Below are 20697 nucleotides of genomic sequence, written 5' to 3' on the forward strand. Positions count from 1 at the left end.
CTCATCTTTCATGCCCTTTTTGCCCCACTGCAGAGCCTGCTGTCTCCTGTGGCATTTGGGTTTGGTACTGAGTACCTGGCTCGCTTTGAAGAGCAAGGCCTGGGGCTACAGTGGAACAATATTGGGAATAGTCCCATGGAAGGGGATGAATTCAGTTTTCTGATGTCCATGAAGATGATGCTTATTGATGCTGTTCTGTATGGCTTGCTTGCCTGGTATCTTGACCAGGTGTTTCCAGGTAAGTGTCCCCCTCCACAGGGTAAAGGTAATTAGGTTCTTCAGATCCCCAGCCTCCCCTTTTCATCTAGTTTAAATGTTATTCCAGTATCCCATGCTTTTGGATTGGAAGAATTAATATGCTAAAATGGCCATACTTCCCAAAGCAATATACAGATTTAATGTGATCCCTATCAAATTACCCATGATATTTTTCACAGAACTAGAACAAATAATCCTAAAATTTATATGGAACCATAAAAGACTCAGAATTGCCAAAGCAATCCTGAGGAAAAAGAACAAAGCTGGAAGCATAACCCTCCCAGACTTCAGACAATACCACAAAGCTGCAGTAATCAAAACAGCATGGTACTGGTGCAAAAACAGACATATGGATCAATGGAACAGAATAGAGAGCCCAGAAATAAAACCACATACTTACAGCCAAGTAATCTTTGACAAAGGAGGCAAGAATATACAATGGAGAAAAGACAGTCTCTTCAGCAAGTAGTTTTGGGAAAGCTGTAGAGCCACATGTAAATCAGTGGAGTTAGAACACGCTCTCACACTATACACAAAAATAAACTCAAAATGGCTTAAAGACTTAAATATAAGACATGATACCATAAAACTCCTAGAAAAGGATATAGGCAAAACATTCTCTGACATGATAAACCATAGCAATGTTTTCTTAGGTTAGTCTCCCAATGCAAAAGAAATAAAAGCAAAAACAAACAAATGGGACCTAATCAAACTTATTAGCTTTTGCACAGCAAAGGAAACCATAAACAAAACACAAAGACAACCTACAGACTGGGAGAAGATGTTTACAAACAATGCAACTGGCAAGGGATTAATTTCCAAACCATACAAACAGGTCGTACAACTCGGTAACAAGAAACAACAACCCAATCAAAAAATGGACAGAAGACCTAAATAGACGTTTATCCAAAGAAGACATACAGATGGCTAATAGGCACATGAAAATATGCTCAACATTGCTAATTATTAGAGAAATGAAAATCAAAACTGCAATGAGGTACCAGTGAGAATGGCCATCATTAAACAGTCTATAAATAAAAATGCTGGAGAGGGTGTGGAGAAAAGAGAACCCTCCTACACTGTTGGTAGGAATGTAAATTTATATAGCCACTATGGAAAACAGTATGGAGGTTCCTTAAAAAACTAAAAATAAAGTTGCCATATAATCCAGCAATCCCATTCCTGGGCATATATCTGGAGAAAAATATACTTTGAAAAGATACATGCACCCCAGTATTCAGAGCGGCACTATTTACAGTAGCCAAGGCATGGAAGCAACCTACATTTCCATCAACAAATGAATGGATAAAGAAGATGTGGTACATATATACAGTGGAATAATACTCAGCCATAAAAAAGAAGAAAATAATGCCATTTGCAGTGACATGGATGGACCTAGAGATTGTCATACTGAGTGAAATAAGTCAGACAAAGACAGATATCATATGATATTGCTTATATGTGGAATCTTTAAAAAATGGTACAAATGAACTTATTTACAAAACAAAAATAGACTTACAGACATAGAAAACAAACTTTTGATACCAGAAGTGATAACAGGGTGGGGTGGGGAGAGATAAATTAGGAGTTTGAGGTTAACATATACACAATACTAGGTGTAAAATGGATAAACAACAAAGACTTACTGTATAGCACAGGGAAGTATATTCAGTATCTTATAATAACCTATAATGGAAAAGAATCTAAAAAAGTATATATATATATATGTGTGTGTGTGTATGTATGTATGTACACACACATATATAGCTGAATCACTTTGCTGTTCACCAGAAACTAACGCAACATTCTATATCAACTATACTTCAGTTTTCAAAAAAATCTTATTCTTTCTAAGGTCTTTCAACTTGGACTCTCAGAACCCGCGTTTGAAACTTAAGTCTAGGAACTAAAAATCCATCAGTGAATGCTGTTGGCTTGACTTTAGAAACAGATTCAGAATCTGATCCCTTGTCACCAACTCTATACAACCTCCCCAGTCCAGGCCTCCTCCTTCTGCCATCATCTGCTACCAGTCTGTCTTCCACACTATGTCCAGAGAGGTCCTTTCAGAATCCAGGTCAGGTGGTGTCAACCCTCCGTTCAGATTCTTCAGAAGATGGCAGGGTAGGGAGATCCTGAACTCACCTCCCCTCATAGACAAGTGAGTCTACAGCTACATATGGAACAATTTCCTCTTTAAAAAAAAACCTAAAGTCTAGCTGAGTGATGGCTACACGTCAGGCACAGGAGAAGAAAAACCCATCAAAGTGGGTAGGAGAGTCTAGGTCACAATCTCACCATAAGCCCCACTCTTGGCACAGTGACCCACAACCAGGAGGGATCTCAGAACCCAAAGCTTCTCCATGAGGAACAAAGTATTCAAACCCCACATCAGGCATCCCAACTTTGAAGACATGCACTTGAGATATGAGCCCCCAAAACATCTAATTTTGAAAACCAACAGGGCTCACATCCTGAGACCCACAGGATGGTAGCAATCTAAGAAATGCCACTTAAAGGGCGTATGTGCTCAGACTCACCTGTCCAGGGCCCAGCTTAGAGGCAGCTGATCGAGTCCAGGCTTAAAGTGAAGGAGACTCAGCTATTTATACTAAAGTGTTAGCCTGAGGGGCAGGCATCTAATTTAACACACACATCTGGTAGCCTGCTGGAACACTTTCTGTGGACAGAGACTGGAGGGCACCACCTCTGTGCTCTCCCTTTGCTTGCTCCAGAGCACCAGTGTCTCCTGGACAGAAGCCTTTACACATATCTCATGCCCTGATTTTTGTGGCTGCCTCTAAGGAGATACCTCTTCATCTCCTGGCTCTGAAAGCTTGTGTTCCTGGTCACTTGGGACTGTAATAATTGGTGTCACCCAGAAAGGAGCTCATACCCCTATCTGGTGACCTGGTTTTTGTGACTGCTGCCAGGGGACACCTTTATATCTCCTGACTCTGGTGGCCAGTGGGGCTTGTGCTAGTGGATCTCACAGGACTGTAATCAATGAAGAAAGAGTTCTTAAACAGCTATCACCACCAGGGCACAGTAAGAGGCAACAGACTCAGGAGCCAAGTCTTTCTGTGAAGAAGGCCTATTAGCTAATCCTCATGATTGTGGCCTCAGGGATAGGTTTCTAATTAAACATGCATCTCGGGGTTAACTGTAACCCTTTCCAGTCCTCGGAGTGTGGGCACTATCTTTGTGCTCTCCCTTTGCCATGCTCCAGAGTGTCAGTGTCTCCTGGAAGGGATCTTTACATGCATGTGGCACCTGCTTTTTGCAGCTGACATCCAGAGGACATCCCTTGATTGCCTGACTCTGAGGCTGGAGTAGCTTGGGTTCTTGGGTTCCATGGACTGTGGCAATCAGAAGGATGGTTCTTGGCAAGCTACCACCCACAGGGCACTGCACAGACAGTGGAGTGAGGAATACACACCAATCTTTCTGTGAGGGGCTGCTTTGCTTGTCCTGGATCTTTGGACTGAGGGGAAGGCTTCAGGTTTGGCACATATTTAGTGGCCTACAGAGCTGCTCTCAAGGAACGCAGGCTGTGGATGCCATCTTGGCACTCTCACACTGCTCTACTCCAGCTCACCAGTATCTCCCAGAAAGGAGTTTATGCACTTGTCTGGAGCCTGGATTTTTGTGATTGCCACCCAGGGGACACCTCCAGATCATCTGACTCTGGTGACCAGTGAGACTTAAGTTTGTGGCCCCTTAGGACTGTATACATTTGAATACTTATAAAAGCTGCTGCCCAAGGGTCTGGCTTCCAGTCACCTGGCATCTAGGTGCTGCTGTCCTCCCCTTTGAGACACTGACAGGTCTTAGTACATCCTCAACTACCAGGAGCTATTAAAAATATAATAGTTTGCTTGGACAGACACAGAGGTTTGAGGGACAACTAGAGCTGGGGTAGGGCTGAACAAAAAGTTTCATCTCCTACATCAAGCCACTCCTTCAAGACAGGGAGAAATGATTGTTTCATTTACTGTATAGAAGCCAACACAGAGAGTCAAGTGAAATGAAGAAACAGAAGGATATGTTACAAATGAAAGAACAAGATAAAACTTAAGAAAAAAAACTTAATGAAATGGAGATAAATAATTTACGTGATAGAAGTTCAAAGTAATGGTCATAAAGCTGCTCACCCAAACTGAGGAGGAATAGATGGACAAGGCAAGAACTTCAACAAAGAGATGGAAAATATAAGAAGGTACCAAATAGAAGTCACAGAGCTGAAGAATGCAATAACTAACTGAAAAATACTCTAGAGGGGCTCAACAAAAGACCAGATGAAGCAGAAGAAAGGATAAGTCAACTGAAAGACAAGGCAATGGAACTCACTCAATTGGAGTAGCAAAAAGAAAAAAGAATTTTAAAAATGTGAAGATAGCTTAAAGGACTTACAGGATAATATCAAACAGACCAACACTTACATTATAGGCCTCCCAGAAGGAGAAGAGAGAAAGGGACAGAAATCTTTTTTGAAGAAATAATGGCTGAAAACTTCCCTAACTTGGGGAAGGAAATAGTCATTCAGATCCAGGAAGCCCAGAGAGTTCCAAAACAGCTGAACCCAAAGAGACCCACACCAAGACACTTTATAATTAAAATGTCAAAGGCTAAAGACAAGGAGAGAATATTAAAAGGAGCAAGAGAAAATCAACTTGTCATGTACAAGGGAGCCCCTGTAAGACCATCAGCGGATTTTTCAGCACAAACTTTGCAGGCTAGAAGGGAGTAGCACAATATATTCAAAGTGCTATAAGAAAAATAACAAAACAAAAAAACTTCCAGCCAAAAGTCCTCTCTGGCAAAGTTACTATTCAGACTTGAAGGAGAGAGAAAGCATTTTCCACAAGCAAAAGCTAAAGGAGTTCATCATCACTAAACTGGCCTTATAAGAAATGTTAAAGGGACTCCTTTAAGCTGAAAAGGAGGGGTGCTAATTAGTAACATGTGAAAGAATAAATAGCACTGGAAAAGTAAATATATAGTAAAGGTAGTAGATTAACTACTTATAAAACTAGTAGGAAGGTTAAAAGACAAAAGTAGTAAAAATAACTGATTACAATAATTTGTTAAGGGATACACAGAGGAAAAGATGTAAAATGTGACATCAAAAACATAAAATGTGGAGGGGAGGGTAAAAATGTTGAGCTTTAGAATGGGATCAACTTATGTTGTTATCAACTTAAACTGTTACAGGTATAAGTTTTTATATGTAAGCTTCATGGTAACTACAAAAATCTATAATGAGTACATAAAAGAGAAAGAGAAATGAATCTAACTAAGCATACCACTGAAGAAAGTTCTCAAACCACAAAGAGAATAAAAGAAGAAGAAAGGAACAGAGAGGAGATACAAAAACAGCAAAAACAATTAACAGAATGGCAATAAGCACATTCCTATTGATAATTACTTTAAATGTAAATGACTAAATTCTTCAATCAAAAGACATAGAGTAACTGAATGGATAAAGAAAAACAACAACAAGACCCATTTATATGCTGCCTACAACAGACACAATTTAGATATAAAGACAAACAAAGACTGAAAATGAAGGGATGGGAAAAAATATTCCTTGGAAATGGAAACCCAAAGTAGCTATTCTTATATCAGACAAATAGACTTCAAAACAAAGACTGTAATAGGAGATGAAGGAAGGCATTACATCATGATAAAGGGGTCAATCCAACAAGAGTATATAACATTTGTAAATATTTATGCACCCAACATAGAAGCACTAAATATGTAAAGCAAGTATTAACAGACCTAAAAGGAGAAATAGACAGACGTATAATAGTAGTGGATTTTAATATCCCACTTACACCAGTGGATAGACCATCCAGATGGAAAATCAATAAAGAAACATTGGCCTTAAACAACATGTTAGACCAGATGGACTTAACAGATACTTACAGAACATTCCATCTAAAAGCAACAGAATAAACATTTTTCTGAAGAGTACATGGAACATTTCTGACATAGGTCATATGTTAGGCCACAAAACAAGTCTTAAGTTTAAGAGGGTTTAAATCGTATTAAGCAGCTTTTCTGATCACAATGGTATGAAACTAGAAATTAATTATACAAAGAAAACTGGAAAATTAACAAACATATGAAGATTAAACAACATGCTAAAATAACCAATGGGTCAAAGAAGAAATCAGATTAATAAAAAAAATACCTTGTGACAAATAAAAAATGGAAATGTTACATACCAAAATTTATGGAATGCAGCAAAAGCAGTTCTAAGAGGGAAGTTCATAGCAATAAATGCCTACCTCAAGAAACAAGAAAAGTCTCAAATAGACAACCTAACTTTACACCTCAAGAAGCTAGAAAAAGAAGAAAAATAGAAACCCAAAGTAGAAGGAAGGAAACAACAAAGATTAGAGCAGAAATAAATGAAATGACTAAAAAGACAATAGGAAAGAGCTGGTTCTTTGAAAGGATAAAATTGACAAAACTTTAGTTAGACATACCAAGAAAAAAAAGAAAGAAGACTCTTCCAGACACAATTTGCGAGGCCAACGTTACCCTGACAGCAAAACCAAACACCACAAGAAAAGAAAACTACAGGCCAGTATCCCTGATGAACAAAGATGGAAAAATCCTCAATAAACATTAGAAAATCAGATTCAATAACACATTAAAAGGATCATAACGCATGATCAAGTGGCATTTAATCCAGGGATACAAGAATGGTTCAGTGTCCACATATCAATCAATGTGATAGACCACATTAACAAAACAAAACGTAAAAATCATATGATCATCTCAATAGATGCAGAAAAAGCACTTGACAAAATTCAGCATCCATTTATGATAAAATCTGTCAGCAAAGTGGGTACATAGAGAACATATCTCAACATAATAAAGGCCATGTATGACAGCCCCACAGCTAACATCATACTCAACAGTGAAAAGCTGAAAGCTTTTCCTCCAAGATCAAGAACTAAGATCAAGGATGCCCACTCGCCACTTCTATTCAGCATAGTATTGGAAGTCCTAGCCACAGCAATCAGACAAAAAAAGAAATAAAAGGCATCCAAATTGGGAAGGAAGTACAACTGTAATATTTGTAGATGACATTATTTTATATATAGAAAAGCCTAAAGACTCCATCAAAAAAACTGTTAGAACTAATTTAAAAATTCAGTAAAATTGCAGAATACAAATTCCACGCACAAAAATCTCTTGCATTTCTTCACACTAATAATGAACTATTATGAATAACAAAAGGCACTCCTATTACTCAGGAAACTCCAATGGTTTTAGGAGCTCTGTGTCAGGAAATGAGGACAAAGACCAAGTGTTATTTTGTATTCTACCACACACCTCAACATATCTTGTTTTGACCTTGGGCAGATGCTTCAAACTCAGTGTGCCTTAATTTCCTTATTGACAAGAATAGTAATGCTACCTATCCCCTTGTGTTGTTTTGAAGATTAAATTATTTAGCACATAGAAAGCACTTACAGTTATGTCTGACACAGAAAGAGCATTCAACAAATGTTAGTGATTATCATCATTATTATTATTATCTGGTAACTGTTGAAAAGGGGTATGCTTGGGACTTCACTGGTGGCACAGTGGTTAAGAATCCACCTGCCAAAGCAAGGGACACGGGTTTGATCCCTGGTCCGGGAATATCCCACATGCCGCGGAGCAACTAAGCCCATGCGCCACAACCACTGAGCCTGCGCTCTAGAGCCCATGCTCTGCAGCAAGAGAAGCCACTGCAATGAGAAGCTTGCGCACCGCAACAAAGAGTAGCCCCTGCTCACGGCAACTAGAGAAAGCCTGCACGCAGCAATAAGACCCAACGCAGCCAAAGATAAATAATTAAATAAATTTATATTTTAAAAAATAACAATAAAATAGAATAAGAATATGTGAAAAAAAAGGGGGTATGCTTAGATTCTTTTTTCTTAAAAAACTAATGTCAGCCAAGATCATCAGTCTTAGTGTTGCCAGCTTCACCCCCAAAACATGACCTTTTGAATTAAAACATTAGAAGAAGTAGTCTTGGAGGAAGCATGTGGATAGCCACGTAATGCTTATGAGCTATAAATATCTACAGTTACAATCTGAGGTTCGGGTAGATAAATTCTAGATCTTATACAACTGTGGTAAGGTGGAACTACTTAGGCTTTTTCTCTTTATTTGCCTATCTATTTTTAGGGGACTATGGGACCCCACTTCCTTGGTACTTCCTTCTACAAGAGTCTTATTGGCAAGGTGGTGAAGGTAAGTTATTTTTAATTTTTTAATTAAAAAAAGAAAAACAAATGTTTGAAATTAGCTCCTTTGGCTCTGCATGGAATGTGTGTGCATTGTAGAGGTGGCTCTTACGTGAAGTGTGAGATTCCTGATTAGTTAGCTGTCTGCTGAGGGCTCTGCTCCTTGGTGTAGCATCACAGCGTCTGGGAGCCCGTATTTTGTGAGTCACTGGGCCAGGGTGATGGCTGAGCATTGATAAACCCTTGAGTCCTGGTTGTGCCCAGTAGATTAAAGCACACTCTTAAAAGAAGGCCAAACCACTTCAGGGTGCAAATAAGTTTTGCAACTTCTCAGTTCAAAGCAAACAGATCCAGAGAATCATAGAGGAATCTTTACATTCATCTTCTGCTGCCTCCCCTCATCTGCTTTTTCATTCCTCTCTGCCTTTTCAAATGTAAATGAATTTATTTTCCCAAAGGAAGGGCCCATTTCCCAAAGGAGGCCGGGGCAGAGCTGTGATCTTCAAGGCAAATACTCCCAGATTCTCTTAGTATTGGTCTTTCCTCTGGTTGGGAAAGAGGGTTAAAAGGACATTTGCCTGGAATGCATCCTAGATAAAATTTACCTTTCCTCCTGAATAGGATAGGGGGCCAAAGGAGAGTTCTAGAATTGGGGGGAAACCACAGACTCTTGTGAGGTATGAGGAGGCAGAGAAATTCCAGAGCTGAGAGCTGGGGACTCCCCTGGAGCTAGGAGTTTCTGGAAGCAAAGGAAATGCTTTCCAATCTGTTTGTTCCTCACCTACCTGCTCTTTACTTTGTACTGTTGGGCCTGGGCCAGGATTTATCCTTTAAGCACTAAGATAGATGTTTGTTTTCTCTAGGCGATTAGCCTAGGACCTTTAAAAGTTTTGGGGTGGGGGGGTTGCCTTTTTTTTAATGGTTCGAACAAACAGCACTTCAACAGCTCAGTTTGTTTGTTTTTTCCATTATGTTGGCTTGTCTGTCTTTCTTGTCTATCTATAAACTTTTAAATTTCCACTGTAATAAAATTATAACCCATCATAAATGGGAATTTTCAACACAGAAGACTGTTCCTGGAATGTTTCTAATTTCAATCAATATCAGGACTTGTGGGCATTTTTTCCCCTCTATAATCTCAGCAGATACGCTGCCTCTAAAAAAAGAAAAGAAAAGAGAAATCTTAAGACAAATGTGCTCCTTCAAAAATGAGTCATGTTTTTGCCAACAGAAACCAAATGTTTTTCACCTGTCTCACAGGCTAGACTGAAATAGATTCCTAAATTTCTCTAAAATTAGAAAAGAGGTGAGTTTTTCCACCGAAACCCCTCCTTTCACAGATGAAGACATGGAACCCAAGAGATATCCAGTGTCTTACCCAGTTCCCATTGTTCACTTGGGACAAAATCTGGAACTGGGACATACATTTCCTGGCAAGGAACTCACTCCAGTGACTAGAAGAATATCTCCCCCTGCTATTTTATTATTACACATTAGTGCAGTATGATAGCTAGTAAAGAGATCAAAGGAACTGTGGGCAGTAGATTTAAAGTCCTTCAGAAAACAGAAGCACTGGAGGGGGCGGGTCCCTGGCCACCAGGCCCATTACTTGCTACTCCACCACACAGCCTGCAAATCTACAGGCAGCGGTGTGGACAGAGAGGCCCTGGTGGGCTGCAGCATTGAAAAATCCACCCTGCTCATGTATGTGCACTTGAGGCCAGAGCCTTTAGATGCTTGGCGACAATGGTTTCCTCCTGCCCCTGCTTTCTTCTCTGGCTGGCTTGCTTTTCTGCTTCTCTTCCGCTTTCAGGATGTCCTGATATCCTTTTAAACCAAATGCCAAGTTTACAAAAAGTGCCTCTTTGGGGGTGTGGGGGGAGGTAGGTGTATGTGTGAGTGTGAGAACGTTTGTGTGTTTACACTGCAATTCACAATTTGTGCAAGCCTGTATGTCAACCAGACTCAACTCTGGTATTAAATCTCTAAATACATGAATGCGCATAAAAGTAGATTCCTCAGGGAAACGATGTCTCGGTCTGGCTGCCCATCATATCAGCTTGAATGGACTTTTACTCAAGGTTCACCATGACTTTGACATGTTTTGGATTGGAGTGAAAAATACTGTTAACGAGCTAAAGAAAATTAACCCATTTCAAAGTTAATTTTTTGTTATTTATTTATTTATTTTTAATCACAATGTCTGACATTGTGGGCTCCTCCTGGCATTTTAAGAGGATGTGTGAAACTCCTGTTACAAAACTCCCTCTGGGCTCAGCAAAGGTTGCCAAATCAGCCAGCTGGGAGGCCCTTCCAGCCACTGCCGGAACTTCACAGTCCCACAGGTCAGAGGTTGGCAAAGCCTTGCTCGGGGCTTGTCCTGGGAATGCCAACTTGGCCTTCTGAGGGAGCTGTGTTTTCCAGCTATGGTAGGAAACTCTGCTCCGCCTTCTTTTCCCCTCCTTTCCTGCCTTTCCTGATTCTCATGTCTCACCAGGAGAGTAACAGTGGCTTCTGGTTGGTGCAGGGTGTTCAACCAGAGAAGAAAGGGCCTTGGAAAAGACAGAACCCGTAACAGAGGAAATGGAGGACCCAGAACACCCAGCAGGAATAAATGGTAAAAACCTCAATAAAGAATGCAGAACAGAGGCAAGGAAAAGGCTCAGAACACTGCACAGAGCCAGAGTAAAACACCTCGTGACTGGGGTGAAATGGAACCCAGGAAACTGACTGTCTCTGTTGACAAGGGTTAAACCTAATACCTTCTCAAGGGTCCAGCTGCACATGTGCGGAATGAATGGTCCAGCCAGACATTAACGCATATTTCCTGGAGAAAGCAAATCCAAAGTATGTGGTGTGTTTGTGCCCTTGTTAGGCAAACCCCAAGTGAATTGCACAAATGTGCTGACTTCCGAGGATTTAGCAAGAACAATAACTTGGGTCACTAGGTCTTAAAGCGGATATGAGCTATAAGGAAAGACAAAAATAAATGCTCCTGTGCACAGGGGGAAAGAGACTAAAGGAGCTGACTACATTTCATTCGTGGTTTACAAATCTAGAAGTCCATTCATTCAAGCCATCAAAAGCCTTTCCTGACCGTGGAAGTTACCTAATAATTCCTCAACCCATGGACTAAGTTTGCAAGTGTTCCCCTGGCCTTTGCCTCCCTTACCTTCCCTCTTGAACCAGTTCTGTACTTCCCCCCCCCACCATGTTCTCTATTCTTTAAGCATATGAATTTCTCTGTGGATACTAAATGCTCTTGCTATCCTCACCCTGGGTTTAGAGAGGCAGCATGGCCCCTGGACTTCACCTGATGTTGCATGAGAGGGTCCAGCCTCCATGCTTCTGGTCCATTCCAGGTGCCATTTCACAAAGCTGAGGTCAGAGACCTGTGGCTCCTGTGGAATCCAGTGAGCAGAACTTGTGGGAAGACCCTCCTCCGAAAGTGTAATTCCAAGACCAAAATCAGGGGGTTGGGGGCTGGTCCCACCTCAGTTTTAGGCGAGACCAGGAGGCACAGAGAGAAGAAGCAACGGGATTTTTTTTTTTTTTTTTTTTTTTTTTTGGCAGGGGAGTAAGTGCTCAGAACTACAATATTAAGATGACAAATTAAGTGACGCTGTATAGAGTGAACTAAAGCAGGGAGAGACTGGAGGACAGGCAGAAGTGAACACCAAGTGGACCTCACACCGTAGGGGGGTGTGGAAGTCGAAACGTGGAGGGACAGAGTTTGAGGGACAAGAGTGAAGAAGAGTGGACTGTCCCACCCTAACTGGAGAAACTCTGGAGCTCTGAGGAGCAAGAATTCAGTTTCAGTCAGAGTCGGCTCAAAGATGTGAGCCAAGGTGACCAGGAGAACGGCAGCTCCAAGAATGAACATAGGACAGTCTGAAGGAAAATGTTGTTTGGGGAAGAAAACGAGGAGCCTGAGCTCTTACAAGAAGTCCATGAGGAAATGCCCAGCAGACCATCCGAAATGAGGACCTGGGATTGAAGGCTGAGCTTAGGGCTAACTCTCCATACAGACAGTGAATGCGGTCTGGGTTTGAATCCCAGCTCTGCCACTCATAAGCCATGTGACCTTGATCGGACTCTTGATGTCTCTTGTGTCTTAGGTGTCCTCAGTAATAGAAATGGGCGCAGTAATATCTATTCCCCTAGGGCTGTAGTAAGGGTGAAATGAGGAAATCCATATAAGGCACTTGAAATAATGCCTGGCACAGAGTAACCTTTCAAGAAATGTTGGCCACTATTATTACCATTATTACTCTGTAGTCATCCTTACAAAGGTCATAGCTTAAGCCATGGGGGCAGAAGACAATAGTCTGAAGAAAGAACCTTGGGAAATGTGTACACTAAGGCATTGTTACATCATGTTCATTTTTTCCAACTAGACTGCTTCTTTGAACGTGAGCTCCCAGGCTTGGTTCCCGGGGTGTGTGTGAAGAATCTGGTAAAGATTTTTGAGCACCATGGCAGGCCAGCTGTGGACCATCTTAACATCACCTTCTATGAAAACCAGATCACCGCGTTTCTTGGTCACAATGGAGCAGGGAAAACCACGACCTTGTGAGTCTCCAGTCATTTTCTGGCTCTCTTCTTCCTCTTTTAGCTTCAGTCTGTTCTTTCCCATTGAGTTTTAGTGACAAAAATATGCCAATATTTGTGTCCCAGGAAGGTGTTAAGTACAATGCAGTTTTCAAAGCTTATTGTCATATATTGTTTTATTTGATCCTCACATGAAATTGGAGACAGAGGTGGAGTAGTAAGTTTATTGCCCCCTTTGTGCCAGGGAAATGGACATCCAGAGAGCTGAAGTGACTTTCCCAAGGTCACCAAGTTGTAATGGTTCCCTGGGGGCAAGAGCCAGGTCCTCCCAAAATTGTCTCTTGTCTTTGATGCTGCGACCCGGCCTCCCTACCCCCAGCCTCCCCAGCGTTACCGTCATGATGGTGGTGACAAAGTCGTGGCCACCACCATCACATGCCCTCTGTCTGTAGAGCGCTATTTACTTTCAGAGAGCATCCCTTTTCCTACCTATGAGGGTTGGTGGTAGTTCTGGAGAAAGTTAAAAGGGGCTGTGGGGTAACTGCCTGGCAATTGAAAACTAAGTTCAGGGAAGATGAAGGCTCTGCATGGACTCCTCAGGTCAGGAAGCTCCCCTCACTTTTCTAAGGGCCCTGAGTGTCATCTGCTGCGAAGGAAAGCAGGGCCAGCTAAGGTTTCCCGAGGAGCAGCAGGGCAGGGAACCCATATGAACGCAGTCGTCAGGTCCTTTGGCTTCTTAGAGAGCCCCAGGAAGGAACAGCTGTGTACACCCTGCATTGGAATGTTCTCTGAGGGCGGTTCAGTGTGAATGGAATGTGGGGCTGGTGCCATTATACTTGGTTCTGTTTCCCTCTAGTGGTTGATCAACAGGCCAGTTCAGGGAGCCTGAGATTGTATCTGGCTCAGGGACAGAGCTGGGAGGGTTAGCTGATTTCCCTCCTTGTTAACTAATATGGTCAGAGAGCCCCAAGCCCTCTTCAGGACCCCAAAGGCAAACACATTACTTCACGAATGTGAAATGCAATGTCCCCTGGTGGCCAGAACACAACGTTTAATAAAAGTAATATAATATTTTTGAGTCTTCCTTTATTCTGGCATTGTTCTAAGTGCTTTACAGGTATTAACTATATTTAATCCTCCCAAAAAAACCCCATGAGGTGAGCGTCGTCATTTCCCATTTTACAAAATAAATCAACATTACTATTGGGCTTTTTATTATTTTGGATCCAAAATTATTGTGGTGATAATTCCCAGGCCTGGGTTCAATCAGTTAATCAACAAATACATGTTGAACGCTTGGGCTTCTCAATAAGACCTTGCCTTTCGTAATGGTGACATCAGGCAAAACTTGGACCCATGGGCTGGATACCTTTGACTGAGCCCCCTACAGCACCAGGAGCTGTGATGGCTGAGTTGGGGAGGGATCTCCGGCTGCAAGTGAGCGTTCTACAGCTGGGAATCAGTGTACACCCATCAGTGCTTGCCTGAAAGAACTAGGAAATAAGTGAAGCAGAGAAGGGAGGCGGGTGTGCTCATCCTCCTAGGGGCCTGGACGCACACTGGTGCTAAGCCCCGTACAGGAAACTGTTGGTTCCTGGAGCTGATGATGGTTGGGGTTTAACTGAGGGTCAGAATCACCGACCCTGGGGTGGAGGCTGCTGTCCCAAGGCCTTCCTAAAGGCCAGCCTTTCAACCACTGACTCCTGTGTTTGGCAGGTCCATCCTGACGGGTCTGTTGCCACCGACATCCGGGACTGTGCTCATTAGGGGAAAGGACATTGAAACCAGCCTGGATGCTATCCGGCAGAGCCTTGGCATGTGTCCACAGCACAACATCCTGTTCCACCAGTAAGTAGAACAGGAACTGAGACCCTCCCCATGCCCTAACCTCACCTTGCCCTCCAACAACATGTTCTCTAGAGCGCAGCTGAGGGATGCCAGCTCTGGGGGCAGAAGGCAGTACTCTGCTTTGGCTTCCCCCACATTCGGGGTCCTTTGTCCTGCTTGCAACGAGACATGCATGTGACTGTGCCTCTGGCACTCAGAGCTGAGCTCTTCCTGCTCAGAAGAGTGGTGCTGCCTTCTCTCTGTCAGGGTGGCTGGTCCCGGGGCCCCTTGCTCAGTACTTGCCCAGAAGTCTGGTCCCTTTCAGGGACCAGAGAGGAGACCATCACTCCTTTTTTCCTCTTCAGCCAGGTATTAAAAACTGACTTTTGAGGAAGCTTTTCAGTTGCTTTTTTCCCAAACTTTTATTTCTTATCTAAAAAGTTATATACAGTCATTGAAGCAAAGAAGGAGGGAAGACAGGAAGGAAGGAAATATAGATTAAAACAAAAAATAAAAGTCACCTGTAATTTCACCAGCCATAGAAAACCACTGTTAACACCTTGATATATAATTTTTCTCTTATACATGTATAGATATACATATATACTTTAAAATTATAAAGGAGAATAAAACTCTGCATACCATTTTGTAACCTGTTTTTTTAAATGTGATTGCTTTTTTAAACCTAAGATATCATGAACATCTTTTCGTGCTGTTACATATTCTTCTATGCAGTAAGTTTTAATGTGTACATACTATTCCGTTGTATAATGTGCTATTTCAGCTGTCTTAGATATTTTGGCAGGGTTGGTATTTTGTTTCATTTTTCTATTATAAACAACACCACGATGAGCATCATGATTGCTAAACCTTTGTGCTCATCTTTAATTATTTCTATGAGGTAAATTGCTAGAAGTGGAATTGCTGAGCACATTGCCTTTCTCATTGCCCCGTCCCCATAGCCTCACAGTGGCTGAACACATCCTATTCTACGCGCAGCTGAAAGGGAGGTCCTGGGAGGAGGCCCAGCTGGAGATGGAAGCCATGCTGGAGGACACAGGCCTCCACCACAAGAGGAACGAAGAAGCTCAGGATCTATCAGGTGCTTGGTATTGGGAAAAGACAGGGCTTCAGATGGCATATCCATGGTTCCCCAGCGCACAGGGCCTTGTGCATATGCATGTGTGCATGTGTGTGTACGCGTGTATATTCTTAGGCTTATAACAGGAGAGCTCCTAAGGGTTGGAACATTCTATAAAGTTATTCTGACCATCTAAGACCAACCCACCTCTGGATTATTTCCCACATGAAACACTATCTTGCAGCAGCCTGGGCTGTATTTGCTCTGATGTTTATGTGTTTGAACTCAAAGGTGAGAACAGTCTTCAAATGGTCTGATCCTAGGAGGCAGGGATTTTCTTTCCTGCATTATGAGGCCTGTACCACTAGAGTTTTGAACACTGTATGAATATCTAAGGAGGCAGCACCAAGCTGCTGCTGGATCTAAGGTGCCTTCCTTATGAGGTCAGCCCTGGGCCCTTCTCTTCCAATTGTCCACAGCTCCCGTGACCCTGCCGCCTTGTACCTCTAGGTGGCATGCAGAGGAAGCTGTCTGTTGCCATTGCCTTCGTGGGAGATGCCAAGGTGGTGGTTCTGGATGAGCCCACCTCTGGGGTGGATCCCTACTCGAGGCGCTCAATCTGGGACCTGCTCCTGAAATATCGCTCAGGTAATGGCCACTGTGCATCGCCTGTGCTCTTACTGAGGCTTTATGGGTGCTCTCCACTCACTCACACCTAGCATTTTGCAACTCAGTATAGTAAGGGCCACAGTTATATGCTCAGATGGGGCTTTATCACTGGCTTGGGGGAGTCTATAAGTTCTAGATGAAGCCTCCTTAGATACTTTACACAAGTACAAGCAGGGAGTTACTGATGAAGCAGCCTACTTCCCAAAATGCTCTAGAAAGTTCTCTCGACCTGCAGCCCTTCTGTCTGGAACAATGGGAGCAGCTCCAGTGAAATTCCCCCTTGGAAACCAGGTGTGCGGGCAGTGAGCCTGTGTTCAGTGCTGCAGAGGGCTGCTGCAGATGGAGAGGTCTCAAGGTGTGGCATTTCCTCCTCTGTCGCGGCACGTGCAACCAGAGGTGCAGATCCAGAAGAGACAGCAAGCAGAGCTGGTGCCCGTAAAAGTGGTGGTGTGGTTCAATCCTGCGGTCGATTTGCCTTCCTGGAATCCTCATTACCGTTTTCTTTCAATGACATCTCCAGCTAGTATCAAAGTGTGTGTGTGTGTGTGTGTGTGTGTGTGTGTGTTCTTTGCAAAGATTATAAATGCAGTGCTTAATGACCCAGAGAATACACATATAGAACTCAAAAGATGCTGACTGACTATAATAAACATGTCCCATATACGGTGATTTATTTGCATCAGGTCCTATGTCTAATGAAGCAATAATCTGTGAAACAGTGCTTTACAATATGCAGGATGCTAAAAACATTAGCTGTTTTCATTTTTATTCTAATATTCTAGACTTTATTGCAGAAAACTTGTTTTTATTTATTAACCCCCGGTTTTTGCAACCCATATAATGGGAAGCTTGCCATACATCCTCTCCCATCCACACCTGGCCCAGGCCTGCCTGGTGATTCCCCTGACCCCTGCCCTTGCAGGCAGAACCATCATCATGTCCACTCACCACATGGATGAGGCCGACATCCTCGGGGACCGCATCGCCATCATAGCCCAGGGACGGCTCTACTGCTCTGGCACCCCGCTCTTCCTAAAGAACTGCTTTGGCACAGGCTTCTACTTAACCTTGGTGCGCAAGATGAAGACCATCCAGGGCCAAGGAGGAGGCTGTGAGGTTTGTGTCTGTCCAGGGAAAGAGCCTGTCCTGGGTGAGAAGGAACGCAGTGTGGTGCTGTCGTTCTGGACCTCTACCTAAATCAGACTCCAGCCGGCAGAACTGACCTCTTTGTTTCTGGAACCATTTGTAGATTTTGATAAAAGGGCGTTTTGAACTCTCCTACAGAGATGCTTTACCCCAAATAAAACAACTAGTTTTAAACGACCTCTGATTATTATAGGCCTAAACTGCACATGTGGTTTGGTGCAACATAGAAGGGAGTGACTTATTCTGCAAGGTTACACTAATTAAAGGACAGTAGTTGTTTAAGTTCCTTTTTTCATTCCAACATTTATGTTCCCTAATTAAACCCAAATTTCATTGGTAAATGAAAGCTAAGAAAAAGATTCCCTGATAACTATAACCTGAAAATGGTGAAGTGAAAAAATACCAATCAGCAGAGGCCAACTCAGCATGTTAGGAGCCCCAGGTTCAAGTCTGGGCTGCAAGGTGAACAAACTGTGTCATCCTAGGCAAATTCCTTAATTCCTCATTGTTGTGGGGTATTTTCCACATAGAAAATGAAACTGATAATTGCCTCTCTGCTTCTTGGGGATGTGGTGAAGATAAGTGAGATAAAGTATTATAAATGTGCTTTGGGCTCACTGAGAAAGGCATTGCTCACATTCAAGTTGTTTTGTCATGCTTATTTTATTGTAGCATTATTTATGCCTCTGGCCCCTGTAGTTTAAGTGTCTGGCTGCTTCTGGGTTTTCCAGTCCTGGATAGACTTCCACAGCCCAGCATGCATCCCTGGGGAGGGAGAAGCAGAATGTCTTGCACAGGCCAACCTATAGCTTTCACATAAGTAATGACAAGCCAAAGGGATCCTTCAAGGTTCTCTCTGTACCTGATTCACACACTCTGCAGAACAAAATCAAACAGCCACAGCTTCAAAATGTTCAGATGAAGTGATAGATTAAAACAGTGAAGAAAAATGTGTTGACTACACTTGGCGTGAGAAACAAAGCATGGTGGTGACTTCAGTGAGCATCAGGGAGATGCTATAGAAGTGACTGACGTCCGTCTGTCGTAGGGGACCTGCAGCTGTGCGTCTAAGGGTTTCTCCATCAGGTGTCCATCCTGCGTCGATGAGATAACTCCAGAACAAGTCTTGGACGGTAAGGACTCAGGCAGACTGTACCTCAGTTCTTGTCTGGCGATCATCTCTGGGTATTGTTGGGTGTGTCCGGCTGTCGTGCATTTCAGTGGGAGCAAATAGAACACTCTCTGTGTTTCTCAAGCCCACAGTCATGCAATTGCTCATCATCTTCTTTGAGTTTTTTCTCCTCCTCCGTTCCCAAAGGGATGTTAAAGTCATGGACCTACAGGCCCTCTCCTTTTAATGACGAATCCAGTCTTTGTTCACTCCTTGCCCTTGTCCATAGTAAGCCTCCACTCCTGGGGTCCTCCTGCCTGGCTCCAAGCCACATTCCTCAGTGTCTGGAGAAAAGGGGTTCTAAAGGTGCCAGCTGGAGCCCTACAGTGGAGCCATGGCGATGCACAGCCCTCATCGTGCACTTTTCCAGAGAGTCAGTTTGCACGGTGTAGATGCCAAATCTGAGGAATATTGCACATCCCTGTTACACTCGCAGCTTTCCTCTCAGTTTCCAAGTTTTCCAGTGGTTCTTGCTTGGACTAGAGTGTATCAAACCTCATAAGGGGTGCCTCCACTCCAGGAAGATGCCAAAGAGAGGCTCTCGCTGTAGAAGCACTCATCGTGCAGGACCTGACCTCCTGCGCTAGAGTGCTTGTCAACAGCTCTTTCCATTCTCCTAGTGCTTGCCTCTCATCCTTTCCCCGGGGTGTCTTCACAATTTGAATACCACACTTCCCATATTCCTAAGTACGAGCAAAACTAAACCTATGTACTGATCCAAGTTAATGAAGGGGGAAAATAGCTGCTTATCAAAGAAAAGACAAAGTTTCCTACTTAGCACAAATATTTTTCTAACTAAAATCTGGTGAAACAAGAAAACGAGACAATATTTATGCACCACGCTTAAAAGCTGAGGCAAAATGCCCAGCGGTGCATCATATTTACTCTCCCACCCTCTCTTTGCACTGACAGAACCTGTGGTGAACGTGAACACATCTTTTTAGAACATTTCTGTGTCTTTTTCCTAGTCTGCCTTGCCATGGGCCCCTCCCTGCTTTCTGAATAATTTTTTTAAAAGAATACATTTAATTACTGTGTGTGCCAAAGTTAAGGTGGAAACAGAGCCTGCTGGCTGAGGTGAATTTTTTAAATATTACTTTATTTCTAAATGTTTATTTTCTTTGAATAGAAGAGAGATGCTGTGAAGGGTGGGAAGCACAGTAAGTAGTTATACCTGAAATAAGAGAAGGAAGATCATTTCAATCCCCATTAGCTCCTTGGAAGGCTTTTCACACACACACACCCACATACCACACACACTCGCAGACCTCCCTGCCAGACGCTGAAAGCCCTACTGCCCTGAAGGACTGCTGCTGGAAAGGCTGACACACAAGTCTAAGACACAATTCCTGGGAATCCAGCAGCTTCAGGTTCGATTTCCTTCCTAAGAGAACAATGAACGTGACCCCTAGAGAGCTGTTAGGGCAGAGCTGCTTCCTCCCGTGAGGAGCCCTCCGGCCCCAGCATGAAGTCATCTCAGAGCTGAAGACAATTGAGTCTAATTTGCATATTTGACTTAAAACAAGAAGGATTGGGGTTGAAAGCTATGAAATCCCTCCACATGAGTCATTTCTAAAACAAAGAAGGAAAAGAACTCATTGGGTGATCCTGACTCTGAGAGGATGGCTTGCAGAAACACACAAGACCTGGGCTCTGAGTCCCCAGAATCCCTTCCCCTTTGACCTGCCTCTCAAGACAGTGTGCTAGGGAATTGTCTCTTTAAATGCATGCTTTAAATT

General features: G+C 42.9%; 1 protein-coding gene across 1 annotated transcript in view; it reads left to right on the forward strand.

Annotated features, from left to right (window-relative positions):
- ABCA4 (ATP binding cassette subfamily A member 4) overlaps positions 1–20697 on the forward strand; it is a 135115-nt gene that overhangs the window by 71691 nt on the left and 42727 nt on the right. Inside the window, 9 exon segments of the mRNA XM_089919409.1 lie at positions 34–238; positions 8455–8520; positions 11041–11130; positions 12911–13085; positions 14781–14912; positions 15854–15993; positions 16483–16620; positions 17564–17757; positions 18836–18920. Coding sequence (XP_089775535.1) covers positions 34–238; positions 8455–8520; positions 11041–11130; positions 12911–13085; positions 14781–14912; positions 15854–15993; positions 16483–16620; positions 17564–17757; positions 18836–18920 — 1225 coding nt within the window.

Source organism: Delphinapterus leucas, chromosome 1 (genome assembly GCF_059928025.1).
Source record: "Delphinapterus leucas isolate spDelLeu-1000000601 "Yukka" chromosome 1, BTC_Dleu_Yukka2, whole genome shotgun sequence".
NCBI classification, from domain to species: Eukaryota; Metazoa; Chordata; class Mammalia; order Artiodactyla; family Monodontidae; genus Delphinapterus; species Delphinapterus leucas.